This window comes from Suricata suricatta, chromosome 17, assembly GCF_006229205.1.
Source record: "Suricata suricatta isolate VVHF042 chromosome 17, meerkat_22Aug2017_6uvM2_HiC, whole genome shotgun sequence".
NCBI classification, from domain to species: Eukaryota; Metazoa; Chordata; class Mammalia; order Carnivora; family Herpestidae; genus Suricata; species Suricata suricatta.
The window spans coordinates 23367763-23392588 of NC_043716.1; the positions used below are offsets into that span (position 1 = coordinate 23367763).

Here is a 24826-nt window from a genome sequence, read left to right on the forward strand (position 1 = left end):
TACAACCAATGCATGCAACATCACTCAGTCGGGGAGGAAGTCGCTATAAAATAAAGTCATTCCACAAGTGACTAAATCTCTTTACAGGCACCGCTCCCCTTTACCGACCCCAACCAAAATGAGAGAGCGCTCCAAGAAGACCAAGGCGGAGGCCAGGGAAGTAGGAAGCGCTAGAGTTTGCACTCGGCGGTGGGGTCATCTCTAGATCCCAAATTACCTTGGCCAAGCAGCCAAGGTGAAAGGAAATGAACATTCTGAAAAAAGACACAGAGCGGAGGGACGTTGGCACTTTGGTTTGAAGGCTGGGGGAAACGCCTGACGGAGGCTGGGGCGGTGATCCCACCCACGCTGCGCGGAAGCCGGCGCTGCGCTCGGGACCCCCAGGACCGAGGCCTCCCCCGCCCCCCCCAGCCCCCTCCCAGCCCCCTCCCAGCCCCCTCCACCCGCCTCTCCCGGCGCCCAGGCCGGGTGCGGGTCCCACCCCCGGCCCCCGCCCGGCTTCCCCCCCGCCCGGAACTCCTCCCCCCGCTCTATGAATATTCATAGCTGTAATTAGAGAGCGCGCCCGGCGCCCATTACTGTGATTGTGCGTCCAATAAAAACAAACACGCTAATGAGGAGCTTCACCGCCGGGTGGGAAGCGCGGCCGCGCGCTCCGCTCGCCGCCCCAGAGTCCCTGGAAGGGAAAGGAACGTTCTCTGAGAGGGGTCGAGAGGGGACGGAGGAGGGGGGAGAAACCTAGACCGAGGGGCTAGGGGCTAGAGCCAAGGCCCCCAGGGAGGGGGGCCAGTTGACGGCGACTCCGTCCCGGACGGGCGGCGAGCGGCACGCGGGCTGGTTTCATACCTGGCAGAGATAACGGGACACCCTCACATTCGGGGTGGGCTTTCGGGCATCCGAAACGCCGAGGAGTGGGGGGTACATAAACCACCCCCCCACCCCCCTCCCCCAGGCTGGGACACATTCCGCGCGGGCAAGTCTGGACTGGACCCGGGGGCTCCAAAAGACCTTGGATTTTCAAAGGTTTCTGAGGGTAGCCCAAGGCCTCGGGCGCCCAGCCAGGGCTGTACTCCTCAGAAGGCCAGGGGTGGGGGAGCCAGGAGCCCTCTAGCACAGTGACCCGGAACAGGGCAGTATTGGAGGGGGCTGCGGAAGGGAGAGGGGAGGAGGGGACAAGTGTGTTCCGGGAAAGGAAGGAAGGCGGGAGGGGGAGATGGAGGGAAAGGACTAGGAGCAGGTGACAAGGCAGGACGTAGAAACAGACGGGGTTTGAAGTCGACCCAGTGACCTACTTTTCAGTGGAGAAGTGGAGTTGAGTGTCCGGAGCAGTAGTCAGAATCAGCACGCTGATCCGTGATGATCCGGGCATTCCTGCAGGTCAGCGTAGCACACCCACTTTACCAGCTGAGAACACTGAAGCAGCAGAGGTTAAGGAAATCTCAGTCACACTTCCGCCAGTACCTTAGCCTGGGTGTGTGACATCCACAGCCACGGGGCCTGTAGGCCTGCTTGACTTATCTGAGGAGCTGTGAAAGAGATAGGGGTAGATGGACAGAGCTGGGGTGCAGGAGGGACTTCTCACTAAGCGACTACCAGGGAGTCCCAAGCTCGCTCTTCAGGAAGTTGAGAATGGCCAATAGTCTGTGCTCCTGTCACCAGCCCACCCTAACCTAAACCAGACACACAGGAAGTGCTGTATGAATGTTTGTTCAGGGGATAAAAGAAGGAAACCACTGGAAGGAGGGCACTTGATGTTGGAAGATGGGAGAGTAAAGGAAAGATCTAGAAGGGAGACGGGGAATGAGGCCTAGAGCAGTGGTTCTCAAGTTCAGCGCGATCAGATTAAAATGCAGATTTCTTATGTTCACACGTACCAGATTTTATGTACTGAATTTTCACAGCATTGTTATGAGAGCCCAAAACTGGAAACAACCCAAAAGTCCATGAAGTGGTGAATGGATAAACAAAACACGACCTATTAATGCACTGGACTGCTATTCGCAATAAAAAGGACAAAGGTACTGATACCTGCTACAAGTATGAACCATGAAAACATTGTGCTGGGTAAAAGAAGCCAGTCACAAAGAGCCACATTTTATATGATTCTATTTATATAAAATATCCAAAATATGCAAATGTATTAGAGACAGAAAGTAGATTACTGACTGCCTTGGATGAAGAGATAGGGGAATTTGGAGGTGACAGCTAAGCTACCCCTTTTTGGGGTAATGAGAGTGTTCTAAAATTGATAGCAGTGATGGTTGCACAACTGTGAACGTACTAAAAGCCACTGAATTGTACACTTTAAATGGATAAGTTGTATGGTAATGTGGATTATATCTCAATAAAGCTGTTAACAATTAACAAAACATTATGCTAAGTAAAAGAAGCCAGATTCAAAAGATCCTCCAGAAGAGACAAATCTATGGAGACACAAAGTAGATTAGTGGTTGCCTAGGGCTGGGGTGGGGAAGAGATTAACTGTAAACAGACATTAGAGATTTTAGTGGGGTTATAGAAATGTTCCACAACTGGGTTGGGAGGGTTGTTGCCTAACTCAATCAATTTACTAAGAAGTCATTGAACAGTATGCTTAAAACAGGTAAACTTTATGGTATGTGAATTATACCTCAATAAAGCTTTTAAAAAAATAACACAGATTGCTGGATCCTACCCCCAGAGTTTTGTGGGATGTGATGGTTGGGGAATTTCAATTTCTACCACGTTCTCTGGCGCTAATACTGCTGGCCAAGACCACACAGGGACAACCACCGGTCAGGAGAGGGGAAAGGCCAAGGCCAAGAAGGGGGAAGGGCCTGTTTTTTAAAAAAGAAAGAAAGAACCCCTTTGGTCATTAGCTGACCACACCTACCCACCCACTCCTCCAGTGTAACCCAGGCGGATTACCTGGAGGGGCTGTAATGGGCCGCAAGGAGCCCCTGGCCCTCGGTGCGCGGCGGACCCTCCTCCGAAGAGACAGCCGCAGAGTTAATTTCAAGGCAGCCTCTCCACGATCAACAGAAACTGCCAGCGTAAATAGGAACTGCTGTTTATTTGCCACTTACCTCTGTCTTGTTCCACTTAAATACTGAGGGGAAACCAGGGCCATTAAGGTCGGAAGAAAATACGCATCGTCGCTGTGGGTGGGTGAAAATGATGTCAGCGATTGGGGGGAGGCAGCAAAAAAATAAAGGAAGAAAGGAGGGAGGGTGGAGAAAGGAGAGGAAAAACTGCCTGGCAGCAACAGAGCATGAAATAAAATTAAATTAAATAAAGATCTGTTTGGTGGGTGGGGAATCTTTGTCCTAGGAAATATGGGTGGAGTTTGAGGGAGGGGAGACTTCTGGAGTTGTTTGTAAAGCCAGCCCAAGGAGACTGTAAATTCTGATTTCTGTTTCCTGGACGGATTAGAACAGTACGGACTGATTGTCTAGGTCACCAGGAAACGGGCCCAGGGAGGGGACCAAAGCCCAAAGCAACCATTGCCCCCACCTTAGGGGAGTGTCTCTCCACTACCTCTGTGGTCTTGGATTATCCTTGTCCCTAGGGGCTTCACACCCAGAGGCGGCCCTCTTCTTCCCCTCAGCCCCCACTCCCTGGCAGCATTAATTGGAGGCTAGAGGAGTACACATTTATTACCTCCCCTCCTGCTCCACACTAAATCTTGTGGCAATGCTTCTAAAAGTCAATAAAACGAGAAGGAAGATGCGATAAAATTAAGGTGGAAAGTGTGATGGGGAGAGGAAATGGGAATCTTCTTTTTAATTTAGCTTTAATTTTAATTTTTTGTCACCTCTCCAAACAGCCTCCATGCTGCTGCAGCAGAGGGGAACTGGGGGAGGGGCTGGCCTAGCTTTTTAAAGACTGGAGAAAGATGCACACTGGGTGGGGAGTCCTGGGGAGCCGCAGCTGGGAGCGAGCACGGGGTGGGGATGGGGGCTGCCGGTCAAAATCCTGCTCACCTGGAAGGAGGCACTCTTCTTTGTGCTCCCAGACCTGAGGGCTCTCCTGCAGCTGATTTTGTGTTCCCTGAGAGCAGGATTGGTGTTTTAGGCCTCTTACTTCTCTCTCTCATTCGCTCTCTTTTTCTTTTTTAAGATTGATTCCTTTTTTAAAGTAATCCTTTACACCCAATGTGGGGCTTGAACTCACAACCCAGGGATCAAGAGATGCATGCTCTACCAACTGCACCAGCCAGGTGCCTCCATCTTAGTCATCTCTGTATCCATAGTGCCTGACATAGAAGAGAAGTAGGAGTGATCATAGCTAATGGTTAGTGAACACTATGTCCCAAGCATTGTTTGAAGCACAATTTACATTTACTATTTCATTTTATTCCTTCCATCAATATTACAAGATAGGTACCCTTATAGGAGCCTCATTTTACAGATGAAGACATTGAGGACTAAGAGGTGAAGCACCTTGTGGGTGGCCACAGAGCCAGCAGGTAGTGGGAATGCAATTCATGACATAGTGGATAACTCTCACTCATAAGGTGAATGAATAATGAAAGAAAGTTGCATAAGAATAATAACAAAGTGCCAGGGATGTATCGGAGTGCTCCTATGGCATCCCTCTCATTCAGTCCACAGATGCTGGTGTGGTGGATAAAGCAGAGGTCGAGGTAGACGGCTCAGAGTTCTGTGGAGCCGAGCTTCTTGGTGTTGGTGGGAAAGCCCTTGAGGTTAGGCCAACAGTCCTTGTCATGTGCTCTCCCATTTTTAGGAAGGGTGACATAACTATCCCTCATCTCAATCAAACCGGAAATGCTCTTTCCACAGTGGTCTAACCATGGGACAGAGAGTTTGTGGCTACTTGTAAGCTTCTTTTCAAGAACAGGACCCTGAAGCCACAGCATCACTGACCGCCCCTCACCCTGGCACCAGCCAGGTGTCTCGAAGCTCCCTCTAGCAGGGCCCATTGTGGCCTATTAGAGGAAATTGGAGTTCAGAACTGGGCTAAGGATACCAGACCCTGCCAAATGCAACCCACAATCTACATGAGGAAAGTCAGCCCCCTAAAGAGGATGGCACTTTTCTCAGGCCACATAGATGGTCCCCTCCCTAGAACCCAGAGACTGGCTTTCTTTCACTTTCATGGGAAGCCCAGGCTCAATGTTCTTCAAATTCCTAAGTGGGCTCGTGTCTCAGTCCTTGATAAAACACCTCCAGGAGGTGGGCCAGAGGTAGGGGTTGTTTCTTCTACGTACAGATGGAGAAACTGAGGCTCAGAATTTCTGCAGGACCATGTACTAACATCGGCACTGGGCCCTAGTTCTGCCCAATGAAGGAACTGGCTATCCTCTATTTTCAACTGAGGATAAAAAAAAGTTGTATGTTTTCAGAAGATACTTTCCTCCTCCAAGCGCAGGTTCTGACACAATACTGCCCCCTTCCTTGCCCAATTCCCGATCCACAGGAGTCCACTGAGCTAGCCTGCCCTACAGTCCTTCCCTCCCATAGTCCTAAAGATCCCCAGCCTCTCTACTGGGAGGAGACAGGAAAGGATGCATGTCATTTTGAATGGGCTCCTCCTCGCCCAAAGTACTGTCCCCCTCATAAAAAAAATCATATTCTCAAAGATAATCCCATGGCGAAATAAACATGAATGTTCATAAGTTAAAAAAAAATCAAGTTACCAAATACCATGCAGAATATAATTCTGTCTTTTGTACAATTATGATAAATGTGTATGGCCATGTTTATGTACATACAGAAGACTAGAAGAATGTACATCAAGATATGTACACTGGTTTTTGTTTCCTTCCTTGGTATTTCTGTATTTTCCCAATTTTCTGCTGGGAACATATGTCTTTTCATATTATATAGAAGGAAATTATAAATGAATTTTAAAATTCTGCATTATTAGATCCCATTTTTAAAAATACTGATACCCCTTCACCTTGCTGGCTTTGTGGACTTGCAAGCAGCAGCCACGAACGGTTCACATGTGACGACGTTGGTGCTAGGTCGGGAGGTCCCAACTCCCCCACCCTCTCCCAGTGACTGCTGTTCATCATAACCAGGACAATCAACCATCCCCTATTTATTCACACGTCATGATTACTAATCACCCTTATTAACATCCATGCTTTGCAAAACCAGGAGGCAACTTGGCTCAGATGCTTGGAACTCCACAGGAATCCAGTCCTGACCCCAGGCATGTCCCTTCCTGCTCTGTGCCTTCACTTTCCCCTGGATTGGATCTGCCCCTTCCTCGTCCCTCCACAGGGTGGGGGGCGTCCTCGGCTTCCCTCCTCTGCCAGCTCATAAGAGCCTCTCACCCCAGACGTGTTCCCATCCCCATCGACCACCTGAACCACAAGCCTCTCTTCAACTGGAACTGAAATAAGGGTCTCTTCCTATAGTTGATCCCTTTTCTCAAATTACCCACCCTGTTCATAAAATGTATGCATTACACCAAATGGATGTGTTATGGCTAAAGACTGAACTTTATGGTTATCCCTTTTAACCATGTTCAGTCTCTAAATCTTTTACCTGTTTTGGGAAATGCATTAGTAGCTCCGTGTTAAGCCAGCTATTGATACATTGGCCATTCACTTAATGTTAAATTTCCTGGCCAATGTTTGAGGGAGATTTATTCTCTGGGTCACTTCAGCCCTTGGTTTTTAATGTGGTGGTGGCTCGGAGAATTGCTGAGCTGAGCTGTGCTATTATCAGTGATGTGGGTCTAGGCTCTGTCTGGTAGAGCACACGCAGAATATACACTGCCCCAGCCTGCCAGCTCCTAAAAGTGGTGGTTGTAACCTCTTCTGGGTGGAAGTGACGACGCCATAAGAGGTGGTCACCAGCCATCTCTGCATTGATCACACTCTGGGTCAAGATACCAAGCACTGACCACCACCCCAACCCTGGTTGAGAGGCAGAGCCCGTGTGCCAATCCTGCACATACTCTGGAACATACTGGGAATGAAGAAGACAATGGATGTAATTTGAAAAGGAACAGTAGTTGCAATTATTATGCAAAAAATTAGACATCTCTCACTTACCCAACAGCGGGTAACAAAGGGATCAAAGTGGCAGGCCAGCAACATAATGGGACACCATGTGGCCATTAAAATCACAAGACTGTGGGGCTGAACCCTGAAAATGTCCATCTGAGTGGATGTTAGGGGAAAGCAGGAAACCCAGAGGAAGGGCAGGCAGGGACTGCAGTCCTGGGGAAAGAGCCCCACCACAGAGAAGGGAAGAACTGGGTTCAAATCCAGACACTATTCATGAGCTTCAGTCATTTCATTTGTAAAGGGAGATCAACAGCCCTCAACCCACTGTGGCAAAAAGGCTCTATCTGGTCACAGGGCTCAGGAGCTTTCAACTACTCATTAACAAAGATGCCTCTGAAGGCAATGATACTCCAGAAAGAACTGATAGGAGGGTGAACATGTAGAAATTAAAGTTATTTGGATCCCTTTGGACATGGTTGGGAGGAGGGGCCCTGGCCCTTTGAAGATTCCCCACGGAGGACTGGCAGCCCTTTGAACACTAGCTGGACTCTGGAAGAATGAGAGAGAAATGTGGGCTCTCTACTCACCCCAGATCCCCCAAAGAGGACCAAAGCCACACTCAGTAACTGGGCATGAGAAATCCCAAGCTCAGTCTAAAATAGAAGAAATAAAATTCTACCCACTCTATGAAACTCACAGGAAGCACAGAGGGGCCCTAGGAATCCCCTGGGATTCGTCTCCTGAATCAGAGATAGAGAGACAGAGAGAGAGAGAGAGAGCCAGAAGCAGGGAGGGAAAGGGCCCAAGTTGTCTTTTCCCTTAGCCTGTGTTCTCACCTGCTGCCTGAATGAATGAAGAGTCATGAGCCCAGTTAAATGTAAGTCATTCGACATGAGTATTTCTGGCAGAGAACAGGATTCTTACCCCCATGTGTATCTGCCTTCAGGGACCCAAGCATGAAACGTGGCCTGGACATCTCCAACACAAAGCCATCCCTCCTATCCAAGGACAGTTTGAAGACCACCCATCTTTACCCCCCCTCACTCTTGCATCTTCCTCCTACACCACCTTCTTTCCTTTTTTTTTTAATGTTTTATTTATTTTTGATACAGAGAGAGACAGAGCATGAGAAGGGGAGGGGCAGAGAGAGGAGGAGACACAGAATCTGAGGACAGGCTCCAGGCTCTGAGCTAGCTGTCAGCACAGAGCCTGACACGGGGCTCGAACCCACGAACATGAGCTCTGACCTGAGCCGAAGTCGGAGGCTTAACTAACTGAGCCACCCAACCACCTTCTTTCTTGAAGGGGTGAGACTAATGTCAAGGACACAGTGGGAAGGTGAGAAAGAGGAGGAAGAAGAAGGGAAAGGGATGTCCTTTGGGAGGATATTTCCCTTCACTGTCATTTCTTTAAGCCTGTCGTTCTGGAGGGGAAGGAAAAAGGAGGTGGGCCACCTTGAGGGAGCAGAACAGATCCAGGGAGTTGAAAGAACATTTTAGTAATTATCCAAATAATTTAGCCTCCTACGTTCTTCCCTGACATAGTGCATTTTTATGATAATAATCCAGGAATTTGGGACAACTTCCTTTGAAGTTTTGTGGCTGTTTCCTCAGGTTTTCCACTTCCAGCCTTTGCCCATGCCATGCCTTCTACCAGGCCCCCCTTCCCTTCTCCACCTGTCAGGAGTTGGAGCTATCTGAGAAACACTCCCTCTTCTACGAGACCTTCTTGGCGTCTCCCAGCCAGAAAAGCTGTCTTCTCTTCTGTCCTGGAAAGGAAGCATACTCTGGGATTTTCTGCTCACATCCTATCCCCCAACTTGATGGCATCTTACTCATTCCCTGTGATGCCTTTCACCTAATGGATCAATCAATGAGCTGAGAAAAGCAGCCAGGGTAGGGGGCTGGAGAGCCACCAAAACTGCCCAAATTCCATTCAAGTGACCCCATGGACAGCGAGGCTTGAATTCAGTTTAAGGCACATCACATTCACCCTCCAGAGTGAGTCCTGTTACCAATCCATCTTGTCCCAGACCCCCTCAGTGCTAGAGATTGGAACCCAGACTAGCAGATCCCAACACCCATGCACTTCCTACTCTACCACACTGCCTCCTACAGCGCTTTTCCCAGGGGAGGGAGATCCCCCCCCCCCAATCTAAATGCTTCCAAATGCGAGTTTCCTCTTCCAGTTTGAGTCCAAGCTGAACCCTGGCCAGCACCACCACTCAGTCAGCTGGTTGAGCAGTTGGGGGTCAGGGAGCCCCAAGCACTAATAAACACTCATGAAGGTGACAGGTACCTTCTACTCCTCTGTATGAGGAGCTGGGAGGCAGACATCAAAAACCTCTAGGATAAAGCCCATTGTAATATTTTTCCTTGGGTTGTTCTGTAGTTGGGCAACAGGAATTAGGCCTGGCAGGGAAGGTTTCACAGAATAAAGGACACTCACAGAGGGGAGAGAGGATCCTTGACCTCAGCATACAGCCCTGCCCAGCTTCCAACCCAGAGTTGGGGTTGGGGGAAGGGTTGATCCCATCTCAGCCTCTGAGATTTACGTCCTGACTTCCCTAGGCCGTTGGGGAAATGCTGCAATCCTCAAGGCTGGCTCTCATCTCCACACTTCCACCAGGGCCTCAGTTCCAGCCCCGGGGCTCTAGGGACAGACGCTTGACATGAACTGCCAGGGCACCACACAAATACACACACCATCTACATGGATCCTTCCCAATGCACTGTCTTAATTGGTTTAAGCCCCACAACAGGGTCCTGTGAGGTGGGGAGGGTAGATGTTATAAACCCTTTTCTTAGATGAGGAACCCAAGGCTCAAGGAAGGTGAGCAGCTTACTCAAGATCACACTGTCAGGGGCGCTAGTGATCACAGTAACACTGACAAAACCCACCGCAGTTCAGCCATTAAATACCAAGCCTATGCTAAGTACCTTCCACACATCTAACATTCACAATAGTCCCACGAGGTAGACATTTTATTTCCCTTTTACAGATAATAAAATAGGGACTCAGAGATGTTAGGTGGTTGGGGGAAGCCACCTGGAGTCAAGCCTCAAGCAGCCTGATTCCAAAGACACTCCCCAGGGTGGGGACTTTGTCCCTCTGGGTCCCCTGAATCCCAAGCACCTATAGGAGTGCCTGGCCCACATAAGGTGTCTCACTGAACATTTGCAGAATGTTTGTCCACTGAATAAATCTGTCCCCTTGGCCTTGAGTTACTCATCCTGGACTGTTCCTGTCCTTCTTTTCTGCTAGCTCCTTCCGGTCTCCAGCCAACCGTTTGACACTTGTGTCCTGGGAGTTTAGGGTTAAGACTCTTCCACTGCACCCCACCACCAGAGTTCCTCAAGGAGGCTGGGAAGTCAGTTCACCCCCTTGCTCCCCACACCTACCAGAATTCAAGGATTTTTGGTTTCTCTCCATGGTTCTCTTGCCTCAGTTTCCCCACCTATACCAGGTATGAGGGAAGTAGGCAAGCAGGACTGGAAAAGAGGCCCTGAGGCAAGTCTGCCCCTCTACTTACTTCCCCCTAGGGGGTGCCAGGGATCCCCTTCTGTGCAGATCCCACAGAGCCCCAGATATGCAGGGGGAGACCCAGGAGCGGTCAGGCCCAGCTCCAAGGTGCACATTTCTAAGCAGGGGAAAGACTAAATAAACTCTGAGGGTAAGGGTCTCTGGAGGACAGCCCCCCACAAGGTGAAGTTTTGAAGGCCCCCTCTAGAACACTGGCAACTCCAGCTGCCTTCACCCCAGGCATTAACCACTCAACATCACTGAGAATTTTCCAGGCCTGCAGGCACTGAAGAGACCAAGATTCTACTTCTGCAAACTGATGAGACAAGAGAGAAGCCCCATGCTGGGTACACTGAGCACCTCTGGGTGACCTCATTCAAGTGCCCCCAACTCGGAGAATTATCCCCATGTCACAAAGAATGAGGCAGGTATCTTAGACTTGCCCATGGTCACACAGCTAGGACACAGCTAAACAGGGACAGGAACCCAGGTCTTTGGGGCCTGTGCCTGTGTCTTGCCAACATCTCCCAAGGCTTCCTTCAATAGTAGCTGGAGGCTTATGCAGACCTCGCCTTCCCAGCCTCTTACCTGCCCTAGGTTTCCAAGGGCAGGTGAGGTGGGCAAGTCCTGCCTCCAGGGGCTGCTGGGTTTAAAAGCCTGGGGTCTAGTGGTCAATTAAAGGACAGGGTTCCCCATGCCCTCCACAGCTCAGGGTCACCCACACACCGCTGGGCTCCTCCTCTCTCACTCCCCTACCTATACCCCCTCCCACTGCTACTGTTTCAGCCCCACTGTTTGGGGCCCCATGAATGACCAGGCCCCTCCTCCCACCCCCCCACTCCCCGCCTGGCTTCTGACATCTCCCTCCAGGGCCTCTTCACCCAGCCCTAACCTCAGGTGTCAAGTCCAGTACGATGGACTTCTGCCCAGCCCTCCAGCCACTGCACTGCCAGGCGCTCAGAGGATTGACCAATATCAGAGCGCCACCTAGTGTGCCCAGCACACGCCCTATCCCCTGCCTGCCCCTGCCATGTCCAGTCACTTTGAGGCACAGCTTCTGGAGGGTAGGGGGCTGAAGAAGAGGGAGGGTTTCTGGCCTGGGACTCACACTTACAAAGGGCCTCAAGTCCAGACTTCTAACACTAATCCCAGCTACAATTTTGTTAACCCCTCTTTGGCAAGTATTCTTTTTCTTTAAAAACATTTAAAAATTTTTAATGTTTATTTACTTTTGAGAGAGACAGAGACAGAGAATGAGCAGGGGAGGGGCAGAAGGAGAGAGAGGGGCGGGGTTGGGGCGGGGGACACAGACTCCGAGCCATCAGCACAGAACCCCACAAAGGGCTTGAACCCACAAACCTTGAGATGGTGACCTGAGCAGAAGTCAGACATTTAACAGACTGAGCCACCCAGGTGCCCCTTGGCAAGTATTTTTAAAGAGCCTAAAATAATGAACAGTGACCAAAGCATCATTAGATATCCAAGAGGCCCCATCGGTGTAGGAAGACTGTGCTCCTGGCCTCGTTCCGCCTGTCTTGGGGTGCCTGCTCCTGCCCCATCTCTCCTCCCTCTCCTTCCCAGACTTGGCAGGCAGTGTGATAAACAAGCACTGAGCATGGGCAGGGAGGTCAAGCAAATCTGGTTTGAATCCTTGTTTTTTACCGGCTGTGTAACCTTGAAAATTTCACCTAAGCCTTCTGAGCCTTATTTTCTCATCTGTAAAATGGGGCTGTAATGAGCACCATGTGAGATAACAAACGTGAGGCACTGAGCAAAGTGTCAGCCACTTGCCAGAGACTCCACCACTGCCAGTCTTGTCCTCCCTGTGCCCCTTGGGGCCTCTGTCATGACGTCTGCTTTCACAGCACCTTGAACTGGGTCTCCATCATTTTCTTGCTCTCTGGGCACTAGTCACACTGCATCTTGCATGTTCTGTGGATAGATCCATCTCCTCTCCCTGACCCTCTGGAAGCCTAGCCCAGTGACAAGTGTTTGTCTACCAGTAAATGAACTGAATGTCCCCAGGCTAAATGGCCATACCCTGTTAGGGGAGCTTGTTCTCCAATCCAGAGTTCTGATCAAGTTCCTGGCCCTGTCAAAACATATATTTTCTATAGGCTTCTAGTTACAGAATGAGTAAGTCACAGGGATGAAAGGTGCAGCACGGGAATATAGTCGATGGTGTTGTAATAGTGTTGTGTGGTGACAGATGTAGCCACACTTGTGAGCATACAGAGATGTCCAACCACCATGCTGTACACCCGAAACTAATGTCATATTGTGTGTCAACGATGCTTCAGTTTAAAAATAAATAAATGGGGGTATCTGGGTGGCTCAGTCAGTGAAGCAGCCAACTCTTGGTTTCAGCTCAGGTCATGATCTCATGGTTTGTGAGTTTGGGCCCCGAGTTGAACTCCACTCTGACAGCACAAAGCCTGCTTGGGTTTCTCTCTCTCTCTCTGCCCCTCCCCTACTCACTCTCTCTCCCTCTCAAGATATATAAATAAACTTAAAAAAAATAAAAATAAATAATATTAAAAAAAAAACAAACACATTCTCTCCCAGAACCTTGGTCTTCTCCTCTGCAAAGTGGTATTAAAGCTCCTGACTTGCACGGCCGTTGTAGGGATTGAGGAGAGGACACGTGTGGAAGCACTTGTAAAGGCTAGAGCACACAGCAGGCCCACAGTCAGTAGAATTTATTATTGTAATAGCTTGGGAGGCCCAGTGGTGCTCAAAGCCCCGTGGAAGGAAGACGGAAGAGTCATATTATCCCAACTGTACAACTTCAACAAAGACACCGGGGCAAGAAGGCAGAAAGCAAGATGCGGACCATGGGAGGTGGTTAAAATCAGCAAAAATTAAAACCCAGCCAGGACCTCCGTCAACAACTTATTTAAGAGTAAGGCATCCCGCAGGCCAGGGGTAGTTGGGTGGGGGAAGCCTCTCTTTCTCCACGGGGTGGGGACAGGGAACAGGCCAAGCAGGGTGGGGGATGAGGGGGCGAACAGCCTCTTTATTAAAACAATTATTTTATTTGCCGAAAGGTAATCATCCTAAGTGAGGTCAAGGCGGCTGGCACGGGAAGGCTCTGCAGGCGGCTGGCCCTTGTTGCCATGGCGACGAAGCCCGATCACTTCTAAGCAGCTGCAAGGGCTGCAGGTTTCTGAAAAAGGACCCCCCCCTCCAATTTCTCTTCTTCCTCCAGAGAAAGGCTGAGGGCGACCTGCAGGTGTTTGCATTCCTCCTCTCAGCTCCAAGTGACAGACCAAGAGTCCCTCGGGGAATATCCAGCCCAGGTTCACAGGGAACCCATCCTAGGGGAGAGGGGTCTCCGTGTCCATCATCTTATTTCGTCCTGTAACAACCCTGCAGAGAAGGGACTAAGCATTGCCTGACCATTTTACAGAAGCTCAAAGGAGCTAATGATTTATCCACAGACACACAGCCCCTAGGATTTAGAGTCTGGAGTCTGAAGCCTGAGCACCATTTCCAGTTGCCTCAGAAGCAAGAGCTGTGACCTGTGACAGTGACAAGGAGAGATTAGACCAGAGTCTTGATTGATCAGAAAAACTGGGCCAGAGGAAAAGTGCTAACCTAGAATTCCAAGAAGCCTGAGTTTGCGTCCCAACTCCTCCATCACAGGCCACGCCACCCTCAGTGAATTTGCTCTGAGCCTTGGTTTATCCATTGCATTCTGCACCTGTGACTTGCCAGTCTCTACAAGAGTAAGTAATGACCAATACATGTTTCCTCATCTGTAAAATGGGCCAACTAAGCCTCGCCTTAGGGACCCAAAGTGTCAGTGGTGACTGGTAAACTTGCTGCAGTGTACAAACGTAAGAAGCTTGTTCTCTAATTTTCACCCAAATCCTAGAACATGTTAGCTGTGCAGAGAAGGGAACAAAATACTCCCTGACCTCAAATCCTCCGACCCTGAAGTCCAGGAGACCGCACAGGAGAGGCGGGACCATGGTGGATGTAGCCAATACTGGGGTCCGTTTTTGCTTGTGCCCGCAGCATCTGTTGCCCTCTGGTGGAGGAGTCTGACCCAGTCACACCACACGAGCCTCCGGGAGGAATTCAGATGTGGAGGGCCAGGGGATAGAAGGAAGAAGGGGGGAATATGGAGGGAGCCCCACTTACTGAGGCCCTGCTCAGATCCTAGCCCTTTTCTGGAGATCCTGGTAACCCTGGGGACAAGTGTCCTGAAGTAATTATCCCTGTTCCACAAGAAGGAAATCAAGACTTGATACGGTTAGGAAAAGCCCAGACCCCTAAGGTGGGGACACAAGCCCAGAGGGGTCTGACCTCAAAACTCCTCAGATCACAAGCAGGAAGAGAAACAGAGAGGTCTCAGGAAGCAATGGCCCCTTCTCCCAGGAGTAGGATCACTTTGGCCCAGATGCCACAGGGAGGCACTCTGGAAGCCCCTGTCCCCCTCCTGCACTCCTTCCCAGCTGTCTTCTCCACCAGCCACATCAGGATCCCGGTCTCTTAGGACACACACACTCATGCTCATCCTTGGAGAGTTCTGGTGTATTGAAGACACGCACAAAGAAGCTGTTCATCCAGCCTCCCATTTTAGATCCACTCCGCTCCTCTGAGGCTGCCAGTTGGAGTGTCCAACCTGCGCCAGATGACACTGAGCAAAGGCAGGAGTTGAAAGGGTGACTGTTTAGCACGGGATCCATGAACATGGCCGTGGGATATCCCAGATGGGGGACCTGACAGTTAGGAGAACTTCTGAGGAAAAGGCAGGCAGTGGAGAAGAGAGTTCTTGAGGGGTGACTTCCTCCTCCTGATGAGTCACACAGAGACTTCTCTAAGGGTGGGGTCCTGACAGAACAAGGGTAGCAGTCTTGAGGGAAAATTTTGGGTCGTGAAGCAGAGAGAATCAGAGACATGGTGAGAGGCCGAGAGAGGAAGGGGATGGCTCTGCCTTCACAGCTGGACCCAGCAGCTGTGCTCTGGGTGCCAGCCACACTCCAGCTGGATAAGAGCACCATCTAAGGCTTGGTCACAGTCAGCAGTAAAGAAGTTAGCAGAGACCTGGCAGGGAAAGAGGAGAGGCATGTTTGGCCAAGGAATGGTCATATGGATCTCTTTTGAGTCAGAGTCACGGGCTTTCAGTGACCCTTCCCATGAGGTGCAGAGTAAAAGGCAGAGGTGAGTCAGGCTGAGCTATGTCAATAAGGAGGGAACAAATGTGACCCACTTAAGCTCAGCTAGACCCCAAAACTCAGCCCCAACTGTCTCTCCCCCAATCCCAACAAGTCTCAAGTAAGACCCCAGGATGCCTGATCAGGGGCATGCTTCTCAAGGTGTCGGTGCCATCCTTAGTTGGAGAGGGGGGTCTCCGCATAGGAGCTCTGGTGACCCTGTTCTCCCCTTTAGGCTGGGCTGTACAGAGGACGGGCCACATCCCCAACCACCAAGAGCTCTGGAGAAGAGGTGGAAAGTAGGAGGCAACAAATGGTATCAGCTGCCCAGCATAACTTATTAGCATCCAGGCAAGATTAATCAAGCCCAGAAACCTCGAGCAGACCTCTAATTAGTTGCTGCTGATAACTATATTTGTCATGCTCTCCAATTATTCCACTGTAAATTTCAGAGTTTAATTGCACCTTGTTCTTCATTGAAGTGTCACTGTTTGCACACGCTCCCCTAATTCTTTAGCAAATTTGACAAAATTCAGCATTAAATATAGATTATCTTTAGATTTCCATAATTAACACAACCAAACTGTCTCAGGCCTAAATATTTCTCCCAGTGCCATAAATCTGGCCTGTCCCCAGAACCCAGAGAGCTGCTCCCAGCTCCCCAGCAGAGGTATCTAGGAGAACATGTATTCACAGCCATGAACATGACATGTCTTGCAGGGTTGAGGTATGGGTGGTGGGCGAGGCTTTATTGAGGGTACACACCCAGGGACCATCCCACCCCCAAATTTATAGGAGGCCCCATTGAGCCTGCCCCGTGGGATAGCTCAGCTGTGTCCCAGGGTTTAGAAGGCCAGTCCAGCACCATGGCCTGTAGGCCCTGGCAAGTGGGCTAGAGGCAAGTGGCCCAGCCTACTGCTAAGCTGAAAGTCACTTCACCCCCCAAAAGCCAAAAGGCCCCTGTTTATGACTTTCTTTCCCATTAAGGCTGGCCTTGATTTTTGACATTATACTGGGAACATGACCCAGGCAGATGGGAATGCCTTCCATGTCACAAAACCTCCCTGGCATTCTCATTACCAATCTTCTCTCCTATCCTACTCTCTCCAGACTTTAAACATGCCCACCGGGGACTCTTAGTTCAGATTGCAGGCTGGGAAAAATTCGTGCCCACCTCCAACATTAGGTTGGGAATCTTTCCCACCAGTCCTCAAACCCCAAACCTAACACTGCAACAAAGTCATCAAGGCGCCCCATTTCCAAGATGACAAAGGGACAGCGAGGTGAATGGGAGAGGGCAGAGAAGCCTGGCCCCCTCCCCTTCCAGAGCCCTCCGTAGTCCTTGGCCCCTGGAAAAAGAACCATATCTTGGGTTTATCCCAAGTCAAGCCCCTTCTTCAGGCTGGCTGTTTCATGGGCAGCACAGCATTCAGAGTTCAACTGCAGGCCAAGACCTCCACTTCACATTACATTCATGCAGATATGCACACACACTTATAGACACTCACACAGATATAAATAGACATAGGTGCACAGAGACACAGTGCTGACACCCAGACACACACACAGACACGAAGTCACTCACTAACACACAAGAACAGGCATACACACACAGAAACACATACCCCTCTGCCTAAGATGGGGGGAATCAGGCAGGGAAAGAAATCAGTGCCGTATTCAGGGTCTTGCCATGCGGAAGGGCGGAGTGGGCTGGGGGCTCCAGCAGACAGTACCGACAGCCCTCTCATCCTCTCTACTGCCTGCCAGCCCATGCTCCTCAGTTTCCTTGGGGAAGCTACGGTGGTGGTTGAGGGGCGGACAGTGGGAGCCGGCATAATATTGAGAAGACTCAAAGTATACTCACAGAAAATTCGGAGGAAAATCAATGGCCTTTAATAAGATTTGATTTTTCTCCATGACGGCCTGGGTTGGGCTGGGGTAATGTGGGGGAAATTTCTGGGTGCAACGAGGGAGATGAGCCAGGGCATGGCATGCAGGGCTGGGAAAGACTGCGCAACCAGGGTGAAGAAGCTCCAGGCCTAGTAGCCACAAGGACAGGCGGAGGCAGGGGACCAGCAGACAGGATATCAGACTGCCACCCAGCACTTCCCATCAGGCCCAGAGAAGGCCCCTGGTCCGGCTCAGGTATCTGCCATGGCTGAGTTGGGTTCTAGATCCAGGAGTCTGGATTTCCCTGCCCTCAGAAGGAATGAGGGCCTAACCGGGGCCAAGAACAGTGGGAAGTGGTCACTAGAAGGTAGGGAGTATATGGCCCATTCAGGGTCATTGGCTTTGGAGGGTGATGAGAGGCAATTATGAGTGCTTAAATGCAATCACTGGAGTTTACTGAGGATGTGCCAGGTCCAGGCACCTGTTATTGTCATTCGGCAAAAAAACCCCATTACAGAGGTGAGAGCCTCTTGCTCAGATGAGGGTGAGGATCAGAGAAGTTAAATGACTGCCTAAACTCACCCAGCCAGGGAGTACCTCAGGCAGTACCTGAATCAAAGTCTACCAGGCTCTGAAATCCTTGTTTTATCCATTCTGCTCACAAGCAGCTCCACGTAGGTGATGAAGGAGCCACAGCTTTGTCTCTCTTAGTCTCCAGCCTAGGGGTCCAAAATCCTTGGGCCATCTTGGTCAGAGCTTGGGTTTAGACTCTGGCATGACAAGAACTCAGGAAATCTCCTCCACATACAGATCCCAACACAAGACTTCCCCAGGCACCGAGGATGGCACACTTGTCAGCTGCAGTCCTACCACCCCAGCCCACTTCACCGCTGAAGCTTTGAGCTCTCCCTCGTTCCTTACTGAATCATACAAGAGATCAGAGTCCATCAACCCAACCTTAATGTCCTCTACCTGAGGCTTCTGTGCAACATCCTACCTGAAAGGTCATCTGAGTCCTTATACTCCTCCCATGGCAGGGAGCTCACTACCTCAAAAGTACCCCATTCATCCTCTGGAATCCTGTTAGATTGAGCTGCTGCTCCGTGAGCTTCCCACTGGTTCCAGTCCTGCCCTCCGGGTCATTTCCCTGCCCAATTTGACCTAAAGGTGTTGGCAGAATTCCTGAAAGTTGGAGAGAAGTAGTTAAAAGCAACTATTTTGGATGGACTCACCGATGATTTCTTGGATATGACAGCAAAAGCACAGGCAACAAAGAAAAAAATAGATAAATAGGATTAAATCAAAATTTAAAACCTCTGTCCATCAGAGGACACAATCAACAGAGCGAAAAGATAATCTACAGAATAGGAGAAAATATTTGCAAATCATCATCTGATAAGGGGTTGATATCCAAAAAATATAAAAAATTCCTACAACTCAACAACAAAAACAGCAACAACAAATAACCTAATTAAAAATTGGGCAAAAAAACATGAATAAATGTCTCACCAAGGATGATATACACTTGGTGAATAAGCATAGGAAAATATGCTCAGCATCATTGGTCATTAGGGAAATTAAGCCAGTAATGAGATATCACCTCACACCCAACAGGAAGAGTACTATCAAAAAACAAAACAAAACAACAAGTGTTGGAGAGGATGTGAAGAAATTGGAACCCTTGGGCACTGTTGCTGGGAGGGTAAAATGGTTAGAGTTGCTGTGGGAAACAGTATGGAGGTTCCTCCAAAAATTAAAGATAGAACTACCACATGATCCAGCAATCCCACTTTAGGTATGTATTCAAAAGAATTGAAAGCAGCATCTTAAAGAGATATGGGCAGGTCCAAATTCATTGCAGCATTATTTACCACAAGCAAAAGATGGAAGCAATCCAAGTGTCAGTCAACTAATAAATGAATAAACAAAATGTGGTATATACATATCGTAGGAGCACCTGGATGGCTCAGTTGGTTAAGCATCCAATTTTGGCTCAGGTCAGGTCATGATCTCACAGTTTGTGGGTTTGAGCCCCTCGTTGGGCTCTGTGCTGATAGCTCAACTGGAGCCTGCTTTGGATTCTGAGTCTCCCTCTCTCTCTCTCTGACTCTCCTCAGCTTGTGCTCTCTCTCCCTAAGTAAACAAATAAACATCTTTACAATTTTTAGTTAAAAAAATAAAATGGTAAAGTGCCTGGGTGGCTCAGTCGGTTAATCCATCGACTTCAGCTCAGGTCATGACCTCATGATTCATGAGTTCAAGCTCCACATTGGGCTCTGGAATCTGCTGGAAGCCTGGAGCCTGTTTCAGATTCTGTGTGTCCCTCTTTTTCTGCTCCTCCGCCTCTTGCAGTCTCTCTCTCTTTCTCAAAAATAAACATTTCTCTAAAAAGTTGTCACATACATAAGTACATAGAAAATACAATGGTGGTTGTCAGGGGCTGGGGGAGAAGAGTGGGGAGTTATTATTTAATGGGTATAGAGTTTCAGTTCAGTTTCAGATGAAAAAGATCCTCAGGTCTGTTGTACAACAATGTGAATAAACTTAACTACGAACTATCCATTTAAAAATGGTTAAGATGGGGGCACCTGGGTGGCCCAGTCGGTTAAGCCTTTGGCTCCAGTCATGATCTCACAGTTAATGGGTTCGAGCCCCGCGTCAGGCTCTGTGCTGACAGCTAGCTCAGAGCCTGGAGGCTGCTTCAGATTCTGTGTCTCCCTCTTTCTCTGACCCTCCCCTGCTTACACTGTCTCTCTGTCAAAAATAAATGAAAAACATAAAAAAATTAATTTAAAAAAGTGGTTAAGATGATAACCAGGAAAGAAGGAAAAAGCAATGGTTTTGGAACCAGACAACTGGATTTGAGTCCCAGCTCTGCTATTTCCTACATGACCTGGGCCAAGTTGCCAAGTATGTCTGAACCTCATAGTTCTCAACTCAACCCACAGAATCCAACGTGTGAGCATTATCTCATTGACCAAGCAGTGAAGGGCCTGGGATGTTGGTGTGAAACTCCGGACATGGAGTTTCAGAAGCAGCAGAACCATGTTCTGGAAGCTGCCCTCGGAGGAAGCTACTCAGGCCTCTCCGACTGGAGTTGGGACAACTGTCCACTCCAAGCCCTCCACCCGCCCCCATTCCCTCTCCTACCCATTTCCTCCTGCCCTCTCCTTATCCCTCAGCCCTCTCCCGCCACACCACACCCCTAGCCTAGAGCACCTGAAGCATGGCCCGCCGCCAGGGGGTCTTTGAACTTATTTGGTGTTTCTACTGCCCAGAATGCTCTCACATGGCTCCCTCCTTCACTCTCCTCGGGTCTTTACTTAAAGGTCACCTTTTCAAGGAGGGCCCTCTCTCACTACACCACTGAAAACAGCACCTTTCCCCAACCACTGCACTTTCATACCCCTTTCCCTTTGCTCTATTTCTTGCATAATACATTACATAATTTTACTTATTGATTTTTGACTTGCTTACTACTATATACCCAGTTGACACATAGTAGGTGCTCAATAAGTCTTGTTAAGTGACAGCATGAGCCAAGCCTTGGCCTTCTGTCCTCAGAGATCCTCTGCCCCACCCTTTACCTCCATCTTAGCATCAGGGTCTGCAGCTTTAAGGACTCCCACTCCCAGATCCTGGCAGAGGAGGAGGAGCCTCACTTCCCTTGCAGCCCCAGGCTCCCCAACTGCCACTCTGCTCAGCCTGGGCACCAATCCTGTCCATCAATACCGGCCTCCAGCAGCCACACTTGGACGTCCATCCAATCGATAACCAGCAGCTGCCATCGATCAGCCCCCAGGGTATCAGAAGCCAGGGGAGAGGAAGGGAGAGGGGTAGACAGGGTGTGGAGACAGAGCCCCAGAAAGGGAGCAGCAACAGGGAGCCCCCGCTGACAGGCAGACAAGACAGAGATCATCAAAACCAGGCAGAGCTGTGAGAGGGGAGGCACCAGACCCCAAACTAGGAAGGGCAAGGAGACAGACACAGAGGGAGGTCCCTGAGAAAGAAGGAAGAGGCAGGCCAGGAAGAGTTCTTGAAGGCCTACCATCTGCCGCAAGCATCTTTTCTCAGGCCCCAGAACAACCCTGGGAGAAAGGTTACTGGTGCCATTTTATAGACAGGAAATGAAGCTCAGAGGTTAAGAACCTTGACCAAGGCCTGAGCCTTTATTTGGGAGCAGGGCTAACATTTAAACCTAAATCTGGGTGTCTCTTGGAGTCCAGGCTCTTTACGGCACCCCACGGTAGCTTAAGTTATGTATTCTGGCCTCCAGCCAGGGCAGACCACCCACAAACAAGTGGGGAGCTGAAGGAGGTGGCCTCACCCCCCCTCTGCAGGATGCCCCACTTAGAGATGGTCAGGATGGTTCAGGAGAAGTGGAGTGGAGGGAGGGGCCAGGGGTATTATTACATGCGGGAGGGTTTGGTGCTGTGGGGGTGGGGGAAGGGTAGCTGTGTGCAGATTTGGCTCGGCAGGCCTCCTAGCTGATGCATGAGCTGAAAGCTCTCTCCTAAGCTCAGCTCCCCACCCTCCATCCCCCACCCCCTACAAATCCTTCTGATTGCCACAGCATGACCTTAGATAAGCTACTTAACCTTTCTGGGCCTCAGTTTCCTATCTATAAACCAAAGGTAGTAACAGTGCCTACCCCAAAGCATCTTGAGGATTAAATGAGACGAGGCACATAAAACCGTTAGCATATGGTAAGTACATAATAAACGTTAATACCATCACCATCATCGTCATCATCATCACCCTGCTCTATGCACACGACTTCAGGGTCCCATACCCACTGCTGCGAGACTGTTCTAAGTATGTGTGTTGGTCTCAGGGCTCTGATTCAAACGAGATCCTGCCCCTTGCTGTGCCTGACCCCCAGCTAGCTCCCCCATCTAATGGGAAGGGCATCTGTGCAGGGCCTGATACAGATGGGTCTCAGCAGGGCCGAGGGCTGAGGGGTTCTACAGAGCGTCCCTTCGCTCTCGATTAGCTCCTTTGTTGCAGAGAATCAAGAGCAGCTGTGGCTAGAGAATCATTTGCGTCTTGCCTTCTCCAAAAGTGGAAGGGGAGGGCAAGCTGGAATTGAGCTGAGATTTGCCTCCAACCCACAACAGAGAAAAGGAGGGGGAGGCAGTTAATCTCCAACCTCAGGACTTATTCATGTGTTTATCGGTGATTTTTAAATACCCAGTATGTGCCTGGCCCTGAACTGGGTCCTGGGGATATAAAACCAGTAAAGCTAATTCCAGCCCTGATCATGTAAAAGATGGGAGTGGGGATTCCTAGGGGTGGGAGGGGCTTTCGTGTCTGCTCCAGAGAGGTCTGTGGGAGCCAAGGGGTTACTTGCAAGAAGGGACCAACCCCACCGTCTTGCTACCTCCTTTATTTGCAGACTTGTGCCTTGGTTTCTTCTTTTTAGAGGAAACTGCTCAGCCAACTGACATTTTTTTTGAGACTACAGATGAACTACAAAAGGTGACATTTTTCATGGAGTCTCTCTTCTGACACCCACAAACCTCAGCAAAAGAGCTGGGAGCCTGAGGGCAAGTGGAGGTGCAGAGGTGGCAGGAGAAAGCAGGGCCAGCCAAGTTCAGCCAGCTGCAGGGTTGGGGCAGGGAGGGGCTGGGCCCAGCCCCTCCTTCCAGGCCCACAGCTGGTGAAGGGTGTCCTCTGAAATGGAATATTGTGACAGAGAGGGCACAGCATTTCCATCAGAATCCTTCTTCAAGTGTCTGGAGGGGAACGGTGTTTAGAAGCAGCCCTCCCAGAGCCGAAGATAGAAATCTCCTGGTCCTAATTCACCACCCAGTACCACTCCTTTTTCCAGACTGGGGAAGAAACTGGGACAATTAACTGGAGCTTCTCTAAATGTGGCTCTGCTCCCCCACCCGCCCCGGTTGGCTAAACCGGGCCTTTTGATTTAAAAATATAATTCAGAGATCAGTGTTGTGCCTGCAAAATAACAATGGCTGCACTGTCGAGAATTTACAATTTTCTGAGCCCTGTGCCACCCTGCCGTAGTTATGGTATCCCAGTTTTACGGAAGCAACTAAATGTCCTAGAGAATAAGTGACTTTCCTTAGGTCATCCAGCGGGGGAAGGTGAAACAGGATTAGAACCCAAGCCTGTGCTGCTCACATCAGTTACAGCTTTGACAGGAAGAAGTGTCAAGATTAGGATGCAGTGGGGCTGGGGGACTAGAATCCACTGATGAGAGGTTGATGGGGAGGAAAAAGAGGCAGCCCAGCTACTGTGTCCCCTGACCAGGCCTCCAGGACCCTGAGGGGAGGGGATAGCGACAGCCTCCTGGCCAGTGGCTACCTCTCTGCCACATATAATGTTCTCTGTGTGGATTTGATTCCAGACCTAGGAATGGGGCACACTGAGCTCTGGCTGAGCAGGGGGGCAGTGAGAACTTTCTGGAGCACCTCCCCCAGGAGGATGAGCTGAAGACCACCAGGGAGGTGTTAATGAAACAGGGAAGCTGTGAACAGACCCAAGAGTGATTCTAATCTGACACCTCCACCCTAGCCCCCACCAGTAATGAGCTGGGACCTGCCCACCTCCCCAGAGAGGAGGGTGAGGAGAGAAGAGGAAGTCCCTGGGCATCTTTGTAGCTTCAGATGCTTCTGTTCATTATCATCAGCATCTTCTTCCCTGCAATAAAAAGCTTACATTATTAAGCACCTACTATGTCCCATGTACTATGCCAAGTTCATTTCCTAAATCCAACAATGAATCATTACAACAAACTATGTTTGTAGTAGTAGTACCTACTATCCTTATCTCCATTTTATGGGTGAAGAAACTGAGGCTCAATTGGATTAAGTGATTGGCCTGAGGCAGAGCCAACATTTGGATGCAGGACAAGTCTGCATTCTTAGTATTTTTGCTACTGTGCCTTTTGGCATGCACTCGCAAACATCCTCAGCAGGAAGGTAGGTGGAGTGGAAATGTTCCTGTCTGGGAACAGGTATAGGATCCCAAGGGACACTCCATGCAAAGAGACATGTACGTGTAGCCCCAGAGCTGGAGCTGGTGTGGGGAATAAAGGCAGCAAGCCCACCAGGTATCCGGAGGCTCCAGAATGAGGAAGATGGGAGAACAGAAGCCTAGCCCCACCGCCAAGCCTCATGGTCTCCCTGTGTGCTCTCTCTGGGTGTCCTTTCCATGTGTGCAACGAGAGTTGGGCTAGGGGGCTCCAAGGAGGGACCCCCAGCTCTGCCCCTAGCCTGGGAAAGGGGATGGAGAGGAGCACCGGCCTGAAAGATGTGGAGGGTGTGTG

The 24826-nt window shown here is 50.0% G+C and overlaps 1 protein-coding gene across 6 annotated transcripts in view; it reads right to left on the reverse strand.

Annotated features, from left to right (window-relative positions):
* Positions 1-615: 615 nt before the first annotated feature.
* MRM1 (mitochondrial rRNA methyltransferase 1) overlaps positions 616-24826 on the reverse strand; it is a 33100-nt gene continuing 8889 nt past the window's right edge. Inside the window, exons 5-6 of one of the 6 annotated variants that reach the window (XR_003904416.1) lie at positions 1293-1413; positions 616-676 (exon numbers count right to left, since the gene is read on the reverse strand). Coding sequence is in view for 5 of the 6 variants with exons in the window: in XM_029927372.1 (XP_029783232.1) it covers positions 13553-13803 (251 nt within the window). In the remaining variant the exon portion in view is untranslated. Of the gene's footprint in view, positions 677-1292; positions 1414-3014; positions 3138-13189; positions 13804-13827; positions 15539-18770; positions 18780-21679; positions 24199-24826 lie in introns of those variants that run through there. The other 5 variants (XM_029927377.1, XM_029927375.1, XM_029927372.1 and 2 more) reach the window with 5 other exon arrangements.